General features: G+C 46.9%; 1 protein-coding gene and 1 pseudogene across 1 annotated transcript; both read right to left on the reverse strand.

Annotated features, from left to right (window-relative positions):
- Positions 1-1,696: 1,696 nt before the first annotated feature.
- On the reverse strand, positions 1,697-7,422 carry LOC133092908 (carbonyl reductase [NADPH] 1-like; annotated as a pseudogene).
- Positions 7,423-8,716: 1,294 nt separating this feature from the next.
- Positions 8,717-14,600, reverse strand: LOC133093136 (carbonyl reductase [NADPH] 1). Its single transcript, XM_061192870.1, has 3 exons — positions 14,164-14,600; positions 13,481-13,588; positions 8,717-9,413 (listed from the first exon to the last, which is right to left on the reverse strand). The coding sequence occupies exons 1-3, from the start codon at positions 14,450-14,452 to the stop codon at positions 8,977-8,979; spliced, it is 834 nt and encodes a 277-aa protein (XP_061048853.1). The 5' UTR covers positions 14,453-14,600; the 3' UTR covers positions 8,717-8,976.
- Positions 14,601-16,238: the final 1,638 nt, after the last annotated feature.

The following is a 16,238-nucleotide window of genomic DNA, read 5'->3' on the forward strand; positions in this document are numbered from 1 at the left end:
TAACCCTGTGGGATTCCCAGCGTGCTCCCAGGTGGGAGGGTTGTTTATGAAGTTCTTACTGTGTGCCAAGTCATTAATTGGAATGTTTTATTTAATGGTTACCTAATCCTTACAATTGCTAAAAGTGCCTGCATTCTGGTTTGTCCTAGGTCATAGACAATAAGTGGCATATGTAGTTAGGTGTTATTTTATGGAATTAAGAAAGAAATCTTTAAGATCCCCATGTCCATTTCCAAACTAGTAGTTCAGATGTTATGGTGTTGATCTAGACATTGATAATCCTCTGTTGGCAGTTTAGAAAAATAAAATAACAAGAGGAAACTAACAGCCTAGTTGAAGGGAAACACTTGTAAAGTAAACCTGACTCTTCAAGTAAGGGTTCCACACTTGCCTTCAGGGGCTGTCACTTTTCACTTCCCCAAGCCTGAGAATCAGATGTGAAAAGTGACAAATAACATGATGGTAGAGGCGTCTGTACAACATGGAGTGCTTCTGTGAAGGGAGGGAATGTGGTGGACAGTCCCTGGGGCCTTGGGGAAGCCAGGCGTGGTACTGGGCAGTACGAAGTTTCTCGTCACTGCCCTGGGTGGTGTTGGGCCCCTCTCACAGGGACTCGTGATACAGGACACTTGGCACTTCCAATGTGATTTAAACCTGCTCAGCTTTATCCGGACAATTACTCTTCACAGCAATCCTATGACCGTTAACCCCTTTTACAGTTGAGGGGATATAGTAGATGCAGGATTGGGCTCAAGGTCATGCAGGAAGGCGGCAGAGTCAGGACTCCCTGGTTCCAGATGTTTGTCTTGAAAGATTTCAAACAGAAAAGTTGAGAGAATAGTAGAGTGGACACCCACATGTCCTCCAAACTAGGTTCAACCATTATGAATATGTTACTCTAGTTATGTATTCCTCTTCTGCGTATATTTTGCAGAACCACGCTAAAGTTGCAGACCTCCTGATACTTCATCCCCACATAAATGACACATTCACCCTGAAGAGATTTGACACCAATCTCTCATATCCACTAATACCCATCCATACTCAATTTTCCCCATTGTCTCAGAGTCTCCTAAGGATGTATCTTTCATACAAGCGCCCCCTCACATTTCACACTTTATAGTTGTTTTTTTCCCAATGAGTTTGGTGTTTAAAGACACCAGAGCAGATGTCTTTTCTTCATGCTGTGTCCATGTTATACTAGAGGCTGGTCAGCTAAAGCCGGCAGGCCCAATCTGGCCACGCTCACTGGCTTCTATATTGTCTCTGGCTACTTCCATGCTGCAAGAGCAGATCTGAGCAGTTCCCACAGAGACCTGAAAAGCTGAAAACATTTCCTATCTGCCCTGTCCATAATGGTTGTTTCCCCAGGTAATACTGTCACTATTCTTGACCTTTGTTCTGGTGTATTAGATTTCTGAGCTCGTTCAGCATATAAACAGTCTGCACAAATGGACATTTATAAAGAACCATTTATCCATCTACTGATTTTTATTCATTATTGGTCATCCATTCTTCTTTCACTTCCCTGGGATCACAGAAGAAATCACAAAAGACTTCACAGAATGCGTAGCCATTTCACAGTGACATTTGGTTACCAGTAGGGACGTTTGATTTTCTTCACAAGGAGATATTTTTGACACTGTAAGTGTCTTTTGGGTCTAATCGGGACAGGTAACAAAATTCGGCCTATGGGTTAGAGCTGTGAGTTGAATTGCCATTGTTCAACTTTTTTCTCACAAGCAAACTCTCCATGAGGCCCCTCAGCATCCGAGGGCAAAAGGGCCAAGTACACGAGGGTCTCTGCTCCTTCTTCTGGGCTTTTGGTGGCTGTGGGTCCCGCCATGTCAGTTCTCACCCACCCTGGGCAGCAGGCACTCAGGAGGATCTTGTCCCCTCCTCCCTGCTCAGTTTCCTGGCTCGGATTCTGGACAGGACCGTGACGCCGATTTTCGTCACCCCATATGCGGTCTCCGGCCAGCCCTCCTTCCTGTGCACCCCCTTCTTTGTGTCTTCCACAAACTTGCTCATGAGCCCCACCAGCTCCTCCTCCGTGACGGTCTCACTTCGAAACTTCTGCTGCAGTTCAGGGCTGCAGTTTTCAAGAGCTTTGAAGCCCTATCTGCTAGACACATTCAGCACTCTACCTAAAGCACAACACAAACCATTACCTAGAAAGGTGAGCACAAGCAGGATGAATACCCAGTTCTCTGGGATGTTGGACCACGAATTTCCACTGGAGATCACCAGTTTCCTATGAGATGAATTAAGGCTGCATTTATGAGACAAGGAAATGAAACAGTCTTGGAACGTGTCCGAGCCATGATGTCTAGGATGATAGTAGAGAAAGAAATGCTCTAATGGGGAGGGCAGTGCCCCAATTTCCAAAAGAAAATGAAAAAGGTGTATCGAGGAAAGTGCTCAGGGAATGGGAGGAGTGCTCATTGCACCCAGGAGTAGACAGCGTCTTTTCCTCAAAGGCATCCTTTGGGACCAGCTGAGGATCTTAGGTCACTTGGGCAGTGCTCTATGCCAGGTCCCTGTTGACCAACAAAGAGCTGATGGGTTTGTGGCTGGCAGCTCCAGGGTGACCGGACAGCATCCAGTTAGGAAGGCTCGGATGGAGGAAGGTGAAATCAAATCAGTTCAGTGGGCCGAACTGCATGCTATTTTCTCTGGGTTTGGGTTTTTATCAGCTCGGGAGTAGTGACTCAAGCCCTAGCTCTATGATGACCGAGGAGGGCAGTGGAAACTGGATTATTTAAGGGATGCCCACATAAGCATGACACTCTGGGAGTCAAATGGGAAGTTAGGAGGAATTAAAGTAGGACAACTTAATGCCCATCAGAAGAACCACTTCCTGGACTGGAAGGGGATTGGAACCCGCAAGTGGATGTTCAGCTGTGCTTATTTGAAGTGACTCTCTGGGTCCAGGAGATGAGTGGAATGGGGCGCTGTAGTAACACACGGATGGGATAATTGTCATATATGACTCTAGCATCGTCTGAGGCACAAAACGCCAGAGAATGTTTCATCTGTCAGCAAGAAAAACATAGACTGCATGCAGAAGGGTATGAGACAGATTCCTTGAGGCCAAGGCCTGGCACAGAGCTGGCAAAACAGGTTGCAGGTAGTAGCTCTGGGAAGGTACAAAGGGTCCTGACGAGATGACATGCTGTTTCTGGACCTGGCTCTGCATACCCGGCAGTAGATCGACGTGTCCAAGTTACATCAGGGGACTGGAACAGAAGACACTGCACCGATTTGGACTGATAAGATCTAATCCTCAGGCCAAGGAGCACACTCCCATCCTCAGAGTAGTGGTTTGCTTCAGAACTGGGACAGGAAATGAAATGCTGGTTGTCTCAAACTTGAGGAGGAAAGGTATGCACGCTGGCTTACACACATTCATGAGCATATGCTCACAGTCGACATGATGGGGGCCTTGGAAGAGTCCCCACTGGATAGATTCCTCTCTCCTCCGGAGGACATGGGGAAGAGGGGGTGGGGAGGATGCTGGGGCAACTCTACAAATTTTTCCCCACATCACTTCAACCTTCCTCTTTCTGACCTGACCGTGGTCCTGGGACCAGGGCTGCTACTCCCGATATAGAAGGCAGGGGATAATCCTTAAGCAACTCAACTATAGATTTAAACTTTTTGTCAGAATTCTTAAGGACCTGATGGAGTGGATTGTCTTCACCCAATTTGGCAAATTTGGAATGACAGCAAATGCAGCTGTATTGACTAGTTGTTAGTCGAGAGAACCCAATAATTCTGGGCCTGGGTAACCCTACCTATATGATGGGAGTGGACTAAGGGGAGGTACTTGTTAGGCTAGTATTGTTGTGGGCAATCAGGATGAGCACAGTGGCCGAACTTAACATCACTTTGGAAGGTGAGACAGTTTGATTAAAGGTTAATGACTAATGGGGAGCAGGGGAATGAAATGAGGGTAAAGGATGATTAAATGGGTTATGCAGCAAGAGAAATCAATACTACACTGGTGCCTGGAGCGGCTGAGAGCAGGAGGTGATATCCTCTCTTAGCTCAACTATCACAGATGCCTGATAGTGTGAAGCCACATTTTGTGAAGACCACTCCTGCTCTGTGACCTGACAATGTCAAGCAGAAGCCCTGGAATCTGAGTTACATCACTGTGGGATATGGTCATAGGACGTGGTGATGAACTGAAAGAATTGTTTATGACTGAGTGGGACTCTATTCATGTGCCAGCATCTCTTGAGTCTTAGTTTTCAGGTCACATTCACTACCATCCCGTGACATGGTGTCACACTGGCCTTGTTGGTAATATTCAACTATCATATGTAAAGGAGTCACAGGAAGATACTGGTATTGATGATCAAGGGTGATGGGAGATAAAGTCTCCACAGGATGTAATATTGATGGAAAATGACTGGTTGATGAAGAACTGGTGTAGCTAACAGCTCATTTCCATGCTGTAAACTAATTAAACAAGGAGGCCATTAGGCTGAGCTGACTCTAATTCCCTTGTGGCCTATGTAAACAAACCAAAATCTAAGCCTGTAAATGCCTCAAGGTGACAAAATCCGAACCTAAGGACCACCCATCACCAACAGCCACCTGGGCTAGAAGCTGCAGGCAATTAACAATTTCCTTACTTTGCTTCAGCCTGTTCTCCATAACAGTCTCTTCCTGAGTTCCCATCGGTGGAGCCATCCTCACCACTTCTAGTTTGGTGGTTTCCCATTCAAACAGATTTTTGTCTCAAATAATCTTTAAAATTTTATACATCTCAGTTTCTCTCTTAACAATACGAAATAGATTGCACAAACAGTTGTATGCTAAATAAGGTACAAATAGCAACTGCTGTTTGAACAAGTGGAGAATCAAATTTGTACCAACACATGAAAATGGAAGCAGTGGCTTTATAGGCTGAATTATCTGTTCCTCTAAATCTACTCCTCTCCCACACTGGCTCCTCCCAATGTTAGGCATATTTCTGATAGTATTTCTGTATCTGTAAAATAAATTTTGTACTAAATTTACATGCTCAAGGATTCTTTTTTTTTTTTAATTTTGTTATATTTTATTTATTTATTTATTGTTTTGGCTGTGTTGGGTCTTCATTTCTGTGCGAGGGCTTTCTCTAGTTGCGGCGAGTGGGGGCCACTCTTCATCGCGGTGCGCAGGCCTCTCACTGTCGCGGCCTCTCTTGTTGCGGAGCACAGGCTCCAGACGCGCAGGCTCAGTAGTTGTGGCTCACGGGCCCAGTTGCTCCGCGGCATGTGGGATCTTCCCAGACCAGGGCTTGAACCCGTGTCCCCTGCATTGGCAGGCAGATTCTCAACCACTGTACCACCAGGGAAGCCCCTCAAGGATTCTTTTGATGTAAGGGAGTCTTAGTGAAGGTCCAGAGGGCGCTCTCTGTAAGTGAAGGACTAAGCTTGGCCAAAGGAAGCTTCTGCCCTTTTCTAGGCCATCTGGGAGGTGATATTAAGCCCTGAGAATGTCCTGCTTGAGAAGACTGTCCTTGTTTATATGGTGTTCTAGGCTCAGGCTACATAATCAATGTTCACACTTGATTATGGTGGGTGCCTTAGGCTACCTGGTATCAGCTGAACCTCTGGAGGGGCTGGAGAGTAAGGTCAGCCAAGAGGGCAGTGGGCCATGCCTATGTGACCGCCCCTCACCAAGAACACTGGATATTAAGGCTTGGGTGAGTTCCCTGGTTGGTAATACTCCACATGCCTGTCACAGGTTGTTTTGGGGAGAAATACATGCGGCCCCCAGGATCTGCTGGGACAGGACAAGTGGCAGCTCCACGCCTGGTCTTTCTAGACCCTGTGCCATGAGGCCTTTACCACTGCTGAACTGAATCACTCTCCGTTTTCTACATTCATTGTTATTTTGAATGTAACAACTTTTTGCCGAGTTCTGGGCCCTTCTGGTGAGTTATTTAACCTGAGGATAGTCTAGGGACCTCCTGAACTTGTAAGTATCAAAGTATGTATAGTTGGTTTATCATCTAGAAACCAATATACGTAATACACAATACCAGTAGGATAAGAAGAAAAACTCAGGTGACCAGATGCAGAAGAAACTTCAGGGGGGTCTAATGAATTGCTGGTAGTGTGAGCTCCACAAACCTGAATCAGGTCACTCTGAGAGGGGGACGGAGGAGAGAAGGTCTGGGATGGACTCCTAAGGGAACGCCACCTGTGAGGGGCACGGAGCAAGTCAAGGGCCTCTCAGAGGAGACCTTTGAGCTCAGAATGGAAAGAGAAGAAAGAGCCAGATGTGCAAAGAGCAGCTGGACAGAGTACCAACGACCTGGGCAGTGTGTAGAGGGACCTGAGGCTGCAGGGCACCTGGCCAGGTAGAGACACAGATGGAGGCCAGTGGAGCTGGGCAGGAGAGGTAGCTGGGCCCGTAGATGAGGCCAGAGGCAGGCAGGGCTGAGATGCACTGCAGCTTGGGCTCCAGTCAGACTTACCTCGGGGTTTTATTGGAGGCAGGAGCTGTGTGCACACATCTTGGGTACCAAGGAAGTTTGTTTTCGTAGCCAGTTCTGCTTGAATATGAAACGGTGTGGGATCGCCAATTTTTAGGGCACAAGGAGAACAGAGTTGATAAATACTAGCCATACGGTAAAAATGCATTTCTGACACAATTTTTTTTTCTTTGAAATCTACATAATGTCTCTGTTAGTTAACAGTAGTGTGCCAGTGTGAATTTTGGGGTTTGATAACGCTGTGTAGTTTTGTAAGATGGCACCATCAGGGGAAGCTGAGTGAAGGGAGCCCATATGGCATCTGTGTACCATTCTGTGCAATTGTTTGTTTGTTTCAAAGTAAGTTAAAAGTTCACCCTGCTGCTCCAAAGTTCAATCAGAGTGATACTGTGAAAACCTGGAGGCAATCCTTAACAGTCTGATCAAGGCCCTCTAGCTGGAAAGGCTTGCAAATCTTAGAGGATTTTGCTCTCCTTTCGGCCTCCCGTCTGTCCTCCTTCCCTAGGGAGTGGGTTCTAGATCCCACATCGGAGGTTCAGGCAGTAGCCCCACCCGCCCAGTCTGGCCGCTCTCACAGAGGCTGCACCCCGCCTCCCCACCAGCTCACATCCACTTACACTGGAAGGCGATGCCCACGTTGTTGACCAGCACATCGAGACACCGAGACCCCAAGACCCCAAGACCCCATACTCCTTGTGCCGGAAGTCGCGCAGAGCGCGGATGCTCTGCAGGTCGATGTCCAGCTGGTGGAAAAGTGGGCACAGGCCCTCGGCCTGCATCGGCTGCACGGCCGTCGGGCCCCGTGCCGCGTCCCGCGCCGTGAGGACCACGTCCCCGGAGAACTGCCGGCACAGGTCACGCACGACGGCAAAGCCGATGCCCTTGTCGGCTCCGGTGACCAGCATCAAACGGGTGGGGGAGGACATGGCCTGGCCCGGGGTGTGAGCTGAGTGTGGCGAGCTGAGGGTGGTGCGAGTCTTGCGTGGAGCGGGCTGGGCGGTAGGGAGGGGGGCGGGCAGTGCAGTGGTCAGGGCTTGGTAACAGTGGGAGAAGCCAGGAAGACCTGAGTTCTGGGATCCAGTGCCACGACTCCTAGAGAACTCAGCCCTGCCTCCTACCCTCCTTCCAAGGAGGGAAGGAGGGGCCAAATGTTCCAGAAGGTTCCAAATGACCAACTCCTGTCCGCCCCACGCCCATCCTCAGCCAAACCATACACAATCCTCTTTTGATCCCAGCTCTGAGAGGCATAGTGGTTTGCAGGGTGTAGAGGTTGCTTTGCCCAGGCAAAACTGGAGGGTGAAGGGTTAATAGGGAGCTAGGGATTCCTGGCAGTTGACCAAAAAGTATTAGGCAGATCTCCAAAAGGAGAAAAAGTGTGCAGAGTAATTGTTTTGGGCCAGGCCCATCATCCCCTGCAGAATGGGAATGGTTGCTTTTTCCTAAAATGCAAAAAAAAATTACTTAGGGCGGTTGCTTCTGAGCATGTAGCTCCCCCAGCCTGCTTAAGAGAAAATCAAAACAAAGAAGTAGGGCAAATGGTCCTGTGATTAGACTTTCAGCGGGCAGGGTAGCCAGCTCTCTGGATTCCCAGTGTGCCCTCACGTGGGAGGGTTGTTTATGAAGCTCGTACTCTGTGCCAGGCACTGATTAGGATGGTTACATAATCCTTAGGATTGCTAAAAGTGCCTATATTTTGGTTTTGTTTTATGTCAGCTTGGTAAGTGGCATACCCAATTATGTGTTATTTTTACGGAATTTTACACAGAGTGCTTCTGTGAAGGGAGGGAATGTGGTGGACAGTCCCTGGGGCCTTGTGGAAGCCAGGAGTGGTGCTGGGCAGTACGAAGCTTCTCGTCACTGCCCTCGGTGGTGTTGGGCCCCCCTCACAGGGACTCGTGATACAGGACACTTGTGCAATTCCAATGTGATTTCAACATTGTCACCTATATAGGGGCAATTAATCTTCACAGCAATCCTATGACTATTATCCCCATTTTACATTTGAGGGGATACAGTATTTTGATCAAGGTCATGCAGGAAGGTGGCAGAACCAAGACTTTTTGGTTTCAGATGTTTGCCTTGAAAAGATTTCAAACAGAAAAGTAGAATGAATAGTAGAGTGGACACCCATCTGTCCTCCAAAGTAGGTCCAACAATTATGAGTAATTGAGCTGGTTCAGCCTTTAAGAGTCTGCATAAATGGACATTTATAAAGAACTATTTATTCATCTATTGACCTTTATTTATTATTTGTCATCCATCCCACTTTGCCTCCCTTGGGATCACAGAAGGAAACACAAACGGCTTCACAGAATTAGTAGCCATTTCCCAGTGAGGACTTGATAGGGATATTTTGATTCTTTTTTTTCTTCCTCTTCTTTTTTTTTTTTGCATAGGGATATTTTTGACAGTGTAAGTGTCCTTTCCGTGAAATTGGGACAGGAACATAATCGGGCCCATGCGTAGAGCTGTGAGTGAGCTCACCACTGCACAACTTTTTTCTCAGAAACAAACTGTCCGTGAGGCCCCTCAGCATCCGAGGGCAAAAGGGCCAAGTACACGGGGGTCTCTGCTCCTTCTTCTGGGCTTTTGGTGGCTGTGGGTCCCGCCATGTCAGTTCTCACCCACCCTGGGCAGCAGGCATTCAGGAGGATCTTGTCCCTTCCTCTCTGCTCACTCAGTTTCCTGGCTTGGATTCTGGACAGGACCGTGACGCCGATTTTCGTCACCCCATATGCGGTCTCCGGCCAGCCCTCCTTCCTGTGCACCCCCTTCTTTGTGTCTTCCACAAACTTGTTCATGAGCCCCACCAGCTCCTCCTCCGTGATGGTCTCACTTCGAAACTTCTGCTGCAGTTCGGGGCTGCATTTTTTAAGAGAGCTGACACTCACAAAGCTAGACACGTTCACCACTCTGCCTAAAATACAACACAAGTCATTACATAGAAAGGCTGAGCACGAGAACAATGAATGCCAAATTTGGGACAGGATTTATGTCCTCATGTCCTCTTGTAAGAGGACATTAGGGAAGGAAGAGAACGTATTTTGGGAGGGGGTTACTCATTGGGTTTTATCTGTTTTATTATTATAAGTAACAATCTGTTATTTCTAAAGTTTTTAAAAATTACATCTAATTATTTTGAAAATTACAGGAATGAATTATTTCACTTAAATTCAAGAAATAAGTAATGACAATGGGAAGAATTCTGTGAATCTACTACCCAGAACAACTTGTGAAAATTATTTTAAAAACTGAACTATTTAAAGTCTCTGGTAATGGTCCTGAGGGCATACAGCAAATGAAGAAACTTTTATTCCTGAATATCTCCAACAACTCAGGTAAGAACAGTCTGTTCTGTGGTATTTCAACCATGACCTGCTCCTTCCTTTCCCCCTTTCTGGCCATAACAATGGAAACTTCACTCTAGGATGGTGCATCTGAGAACACAAGACTATTGTATCTTCCCAAGATGGGTAGGACATCAGCATTTCTCATCCTGCTTCTCAGCTACCTGTTGCAGAGGTTCAGTTCCTGGCAAGTGCATTTAGGAGGTGAGGACTTCCTTCTTTGACCCAGCCCTCACTTGTGGGACAAAGGCTCTACCTTGGGCTGGACATCCTGAGAACACTGGGGCCTAGACTGCCCTTTCCCCAGCTTGTTTGTAAGGCAGAAGTATCACGCAAAGAGGCAAGCTGAGAAGACCAGAGACCACTGCTGCTCTTCCCTCCCAGCTCCTAAAGCAGGAGTGTCACAAAGAGAAGTGTCATCATCCCTGCCTCTATCTTCAGACCTGTGGCTTAGAGATTTTGCACAAGAGGGGGAAAGAGTCAGGACATAAAAACTGAGAGGTCTGACGCTCTCCCCAAAGGATGTGATTTCATTTGAAACAGAGTGTGGGGAAGTTTGACCCTAAGGGCACTCTCAAAAACAACGGAAGTCGTGCTGAGAAGCAATTAGGAGATTGGTAGCTTTGTTAGAAATATAAACTAAATCATGTAAGTCAGCAAGTTTGCCAGAGAAAACTAGAGAAAGATAAGGAGAAGAGCCCTTCTCGGTGCAGAACAGACCACCAAAACCACCCTTTCAAAAGAGCCTGAATTTAATTGGATGGAGATCCATCTGTGAAGCAATTTATGCTGTGCCTTGTTAAAAACAGTGGAGTCATCAGCCAGCAAGTAATGGAGCTTAACAGCTGGGTGCGGTCCAGGAAAAAGACAGCAAAAGAGTGTTCTGCTAAACCCACAGTAATCCCAGTGTGACTGTGCGTCTCAGCTAGGCTGTACTTTCTGAGATGAAACATCACAAACTTCACACTGCAAGGGGCGGAGGGCGGAGACTCAACTTCAAAAAATAATCTAGCCAGTCACTGAACAAATAAGCAAATAACAACCGCAAGCCCATGGGAGGTAGGGTCTAATAGCAAGAGTAGCTATAAAATTCTGCAATGTCCCGTTTCCAACCAAAAATTACCAGGCATGGACAAAAATGTTAAACCCTTTTTTTCTCTGGGGAAAAATGTGGCAACAGAAATGGCATGTCATGCTGCCATAGTCAGTTAGCTTTGATGTCTATCCCACTAAAGGTTTGGAAGTTCAGAAAATATCAACAAATAAATTAGTAGATGGCATTAGGACTCCCATTCAATGATTCTCTGAAATACATAAACTGATTTAGCGAAATTGCCATATTAATCTTCTGGGCATTCTTCTAAGATGAACACATTTTTGAAACGGGTCAATTATTCCATGTCCTCCTTCTAATCTAGAACATGTAAAGAGTAAGAAGCAACTAGTAAATTAATAGAAATGACATTGTCCTTAAGATAGAATAGAACCAATTTGTCAAAATGTTGCAGTAAGCACCAGAGATGCTATATTTAGGATAATTTATTTCGCTCTCAAAAACATGACCAAGCCTCTCTCACAACAAAAATAACACATATTTCATGAATTAAAAATGCAAAATATAGAAAGGCATAAAGAAAGAAAAAAAACCTGCAGGAGCAGAAGTCAGAATGGTTAACTGGTAAACGGGAAAGGCAGCTATATTACTATCAATAAAAGGGCCTTGACATTACTTTTTTCATGGGTCTTCAACCTGGACAGTAGACAGAGAAATACTATCAACTTCTTCTAGGTTGGTTATAATCAGTAATCAAATGACAACCTTTTTTATTCTGTGTTAACTAGTCTACCCCAGGAAGTCTAGAATCAGCAGTGAAAATACTAACCCGTATTAGGGAAGCTTGACCAGGAGATCCAAAGTTCTCTCCAGGTAATAAACTCCTGGATGTGGCTGCTTCATCTTCCCAGTGTGTTCCATGCCAGCCCCTCCCACTGACTGGATCCCCAGGGATCAGAGCCAGCCACCTGGAACCCTCTCCTCCCAACTAGGTGAGACTGTAGACTCAGAAGAGAATCAGACGCTCGATTAAGTCATGATAACATGAACTGCTGTAGCTTTTCCCCAACAAAACAAGAATTCTCCTATTTCAAAAGGCAAGTAAACCTTGCTGCACTCATACTGAGAATATAGCATGTATTTAAAATTCCATTTACTCCAGCTTTCGTGAGGCAAGATAAACTGTTAACCAGAGGCTGCCTTAGCACATCCGGAGGGTACTCATTCCTCCTTCTGGACAAAGCCCAGACACAGCAAGAAACAGCCCAGTTAAGTAAGAAAAGTGGTGGGCCAGAAGTCATCAGCACGAGGTCCAAGAAGAATACAGCATATGCAGCTGACACAGGGAACCCCACTGCAGCCCTCAAGTGTTGGGACGAGTGGAGGAATTAGGTGACACTCTAAAGAGCTGACTTTTTAGGTCCTAGTGAACCAATTCTTAGAAGTAGTAGAACTTTCCAGGAGGACAGGATGGGGAAACAGGGCAGAAGCTGAGTGTAAATTGTAAATGCATCCAGCCATGCCTCTTAATCTTTCTAAAAGTATCTGCTTGCCTTATTTGGTATGTTTAATGGGTGGTGGTTCCCCTCCTGGCCCATTACTTCGGGGTAAGTATTATAGTAGTTTAACCCAAAGGAATAGGAGAGTTTGTTTTGTTTGAAACATGGAGCAAATTGAAGGGCAGTTAAAATGGACCTGGTGTTCGGCAGGTCGGATTATGGAGATCCCTACAAGTCATGCTAAGGGCCTGGATTTCACACCTGAAGGATTTTTGGGAGGGGGAGTGAGCATGCAGAGTATAGAGAATGCCCAGAAAGCAAAGGACTCAAGATGCGGGGGGAGTCCCTTAGAAGAGTTTACAATTGTCTAGAAATGACAGCTGAGGGCCTGTTTGTAGAGCTGGGATGGGGGTGAAGTCCTGGGAAGAAAATCAGTAGGACAACTCTTAGGACCTGGTAAATGGCAATAAGTGGGCAGGTGTGGTGACCTCCAGGATCCTGGTGGGTGGATGATGGGATCAGTGACCAAGATGATTTGGGGAAAGGATGAGTCTTTGGAAATATTTGTTTTAGGTGGGGGGATTCAGGGGAGGAAGGATGGGAATCAGGTTAAGATGGAGAGGCAAGAAGACAAAATGTGTGCCTGGAGCTCTGGGAATGTTCTAGGCAGGTGACAGATTTTAGTAGGTCCTAATGAACTGGTGGGAGTAGAAAACCCCGCTAGCCTGAGTAAGATCACTCTGAGAGGGGGACGGAGGAGAGAAGGTCTGGGATGGACTCCTAAGGGAACGCCGCTGTGAGGGGCACGGAGCAAGTCAAGAGCCTCTCAGAGGAGACCTTTGAGCTCAGAATGGAAAGAGAAGAAAGAGCCAGATGTGCAAACAGCAGCTGGACAGAGAGCACCAACGACCTGGGCAGTGTGTAGAGGGACCTGAGGCCTCAGGGCACCTGGCCGGATGGCGACACAGATGGAGGCCAGTGGAGTTGAGCAGGAGAGGTAGGGGGGCCTGTAGATGAGACCAGAGGCAGGCGGGGCCCAGATCTTGCCAGAAACACTGCAGTTTGGGCTCCTCATCAGACTCACCTTGGGGTTTTATTAGAGGCAGGAGCTCTGTGCACACAGCTTGGGTACCAAAGAAGTTTGTTTTCATAGTCACTTCTGCTTGAATATGAAACGGTGTGGAATCAACAGCTTTTAGGAGAAAAGAAAACTTGAGTGAATAAATAGTAGCCATCAAGTAACATTCTATAGGAAGATATAAAGAAAATAGTGCACGTGAAATCTGTTGAATTTTGTGTAAAAGTGGTGTCTAGTTAGTAGTATTGTGCCAGTGTGAATTTCGGGGTTTGATAATGCCCTGTGGTTTTGTAAGATGGCACCACTACGGGGGGGGGGCTGCCCAAAGGGTGCACACACACGGGATCTCTGTGCATCAGTTTTTGCAATTTGTTTATTTCAAAATGCATTAAAAATTAACCCAACTACCCCAAAGTCCAATCAGAAAGAGTCTGTGGGGCAATCTAGAAAAGGTCCCCAGGATTCCGAGCCAAAGAAGCAAAGTTCCCTCTGGCTAGAAAGCATCCAATTCCCTGCAGACTCCGCTCTAGCTGCACCCCTCCCCCTTTCCCTTCTCGTTCCCTAGGAAGTCATTCTGGACCCCATAGGCGGGAGAAGCCCCACCGCAGCGATTCCCCGACAGATACGGCCCATCCCGGATGCAGATGCTCGGCGGTGAACGCCTCGCCTGGGAGCACCCAGCCCCTTACTCTTGAAGGCGATGCCCGCGTTGTTGACCAGCACGTCGAGGCCCCCGTACTCCTTGCGCAGGAAGTCGCGCAGGGCGCGGATGCTCTGCAGGTCGTCGATGTCCAGCTGGTGGAAGCGCGGGCTCAGGCCCTCGGCCTGCAGCTGCTGCACGGCCGCCTGACCCCGTGCTGTGTCCCGCGCCGTGAGCACCACGTCCCCCGTGAACTGCCGGCAGAGGTCACGCACGATGGCGAAGCCGATGCCCTTGTTGGCCCCGGTGACCAGCGCCACGCGGGCGCAGGACGACATGGCCGGGTGCTGGGCGTGCGGTGCCCTTAGGTGGAGAGCCAAGCCGGTTGTGCTTTCCCAATGGCGCAGCGCGTCAGAGTGCGCGGAATCTGGGGCTTGCAGAGCGCGCACCTGCAGGTCCCACGCCCGGAGCGGCCAGGCTGAGCGCGCAAGCGCAGGCGCAGGCTCCGCCCCTTCAGGGCTGGGCTCGCCGGCGCCCTCTCCGTGGTGCAGGGAACGTAGAGAAGGGTCATCAGGCAAGTTTGCAGGACAGTCCTGCTGAAAAGTCGCTGGTGGCGACTTCCTGCCTGGTATCAGAGAATCGTTCTGATTGGCTGTGTTGACTGTGTTTAAACTGAACCCTATCCTTTGTTCTCCTCCTATTCACCCAGATGTTCAACTCTTCGCGGTTGCGCTTGAAGAAATGGGTCATTTGTACAGACTTTGTTTTTCGTGGTGTTTGAAAAATATCGCTCGAACTGAGGTCTTTGTAACCTAGAGTTGTGGAATAAGTTGGGAGAACATGGTAGGGATCAAGTGTGTGTTGCTTTCTCCCGTAAGTATGTGAAAGCCAACCTATTGCCCTATCCTTGGATGATTCTCACGTGTTAGTGGGGAGTGTTTACTGAATCATCATAGGGTTGCCTCACTAGATACTTCCAGGGTTGTCAGGTTACCTGTATGCAGGTCCTGAAGTGCACAGGTGCAAAGGGGCTTTGCAGCCCTTTCTCACTCACACTCAAAATAACTCATCAGGATGCATCTTCTTATCTCCATTTTCAAGCGAGGAAATGGATCCTCAGAAAGTTCATAAATTAGCTCAGTGGTGGGAAATTAATTTTCTTCCTTACTATTTACCACTTAAAACAGGAATTAGGGGGTCTATAAGATCATTTTCATTTCTGTGCTGTCTCTTGTCGACTGAAAGAAAATGCACAACCTAGGGGACTTAAGCCTGGGATACAGCCTCTCAGATAGCTGAGGGACTGTTCTGAAGAGGTAAGGGAGGAGCCAGGATATGTAGGAGTTTTTGCAAAAACAGAACAAAACAAAACATAAAAACAACCCAGGTAGTCGGAACATCGATTGTTGCTAATTAAAGAAAACCAGACATCTCAAGTTAATGAATTTAGCACTTTTCGATGTATGGGAAGATGCAAGAGTCTGGGCTTATTGAAATTATTCCTTTGATGTGCTCCTGAACCATCTAGAGCCAGTATCCTGTTTTTCTCCATCCTGAATTCCCTTCAGTGTGCACCGGTGCAGTCGGCCGCTGTGGCTGATGGCTTGATCCTTTGTTTACTGAAATGGCAGGCAACATTCTTTGTCCACACTCTTATGGTATCCACAAGCTACTAGTGGCTATTTAAATGTAATTTTAATCAAAATAATACAATTAAAATTAGTTCTTTAGTTGCTTTAGCTGCATTTCAAGTGCTGCATAGTCACATGTTAGTGACTGCTGTATCGGACAGTTCAGATATTTCTTTCCATCAGTGCAGAAAGTTCTCTTGAACAGCTATATTTTAGATAGTCTCCAATTACATTGCAATTTCAAGGGATTTTTCAAATCAGTTGCGAAAAACAAAACTAATCACCAGGGAAAGACCTCTGTTTTTTTTTTTTGACGAAGTTTTATTGAGATGATTGTAGAGTCATGTGCAGTAGTAAGAAATAATACAGAAATTCCTTATACTTTACCCAGTTTTCCTCAATGGTAATATTTTTGCAAAGCTATAGTACAATGTCACAATCAGGATATCGACATCAAAATAATCCACCAAACATAATCAGATTTCCTCAGTTT

The sequence above is a fragment of the Eubalaena glacialis genome, chromosome 6 (genome assembly GCF_028564815.1).
Source record: "Eubalaena glacialis isolate mEubGla1 chromosome 6, mEubGla1.1.hap2.+ XY, whole genome shotgun sequence".
In the NCBI taxonomy this organism is placed as follows: Eukaryota; Metazoa; Chordata; class Mammalia; order Artiodactyla; family Balaenidae; genus Eubalaena; species Eubalaena glacialis.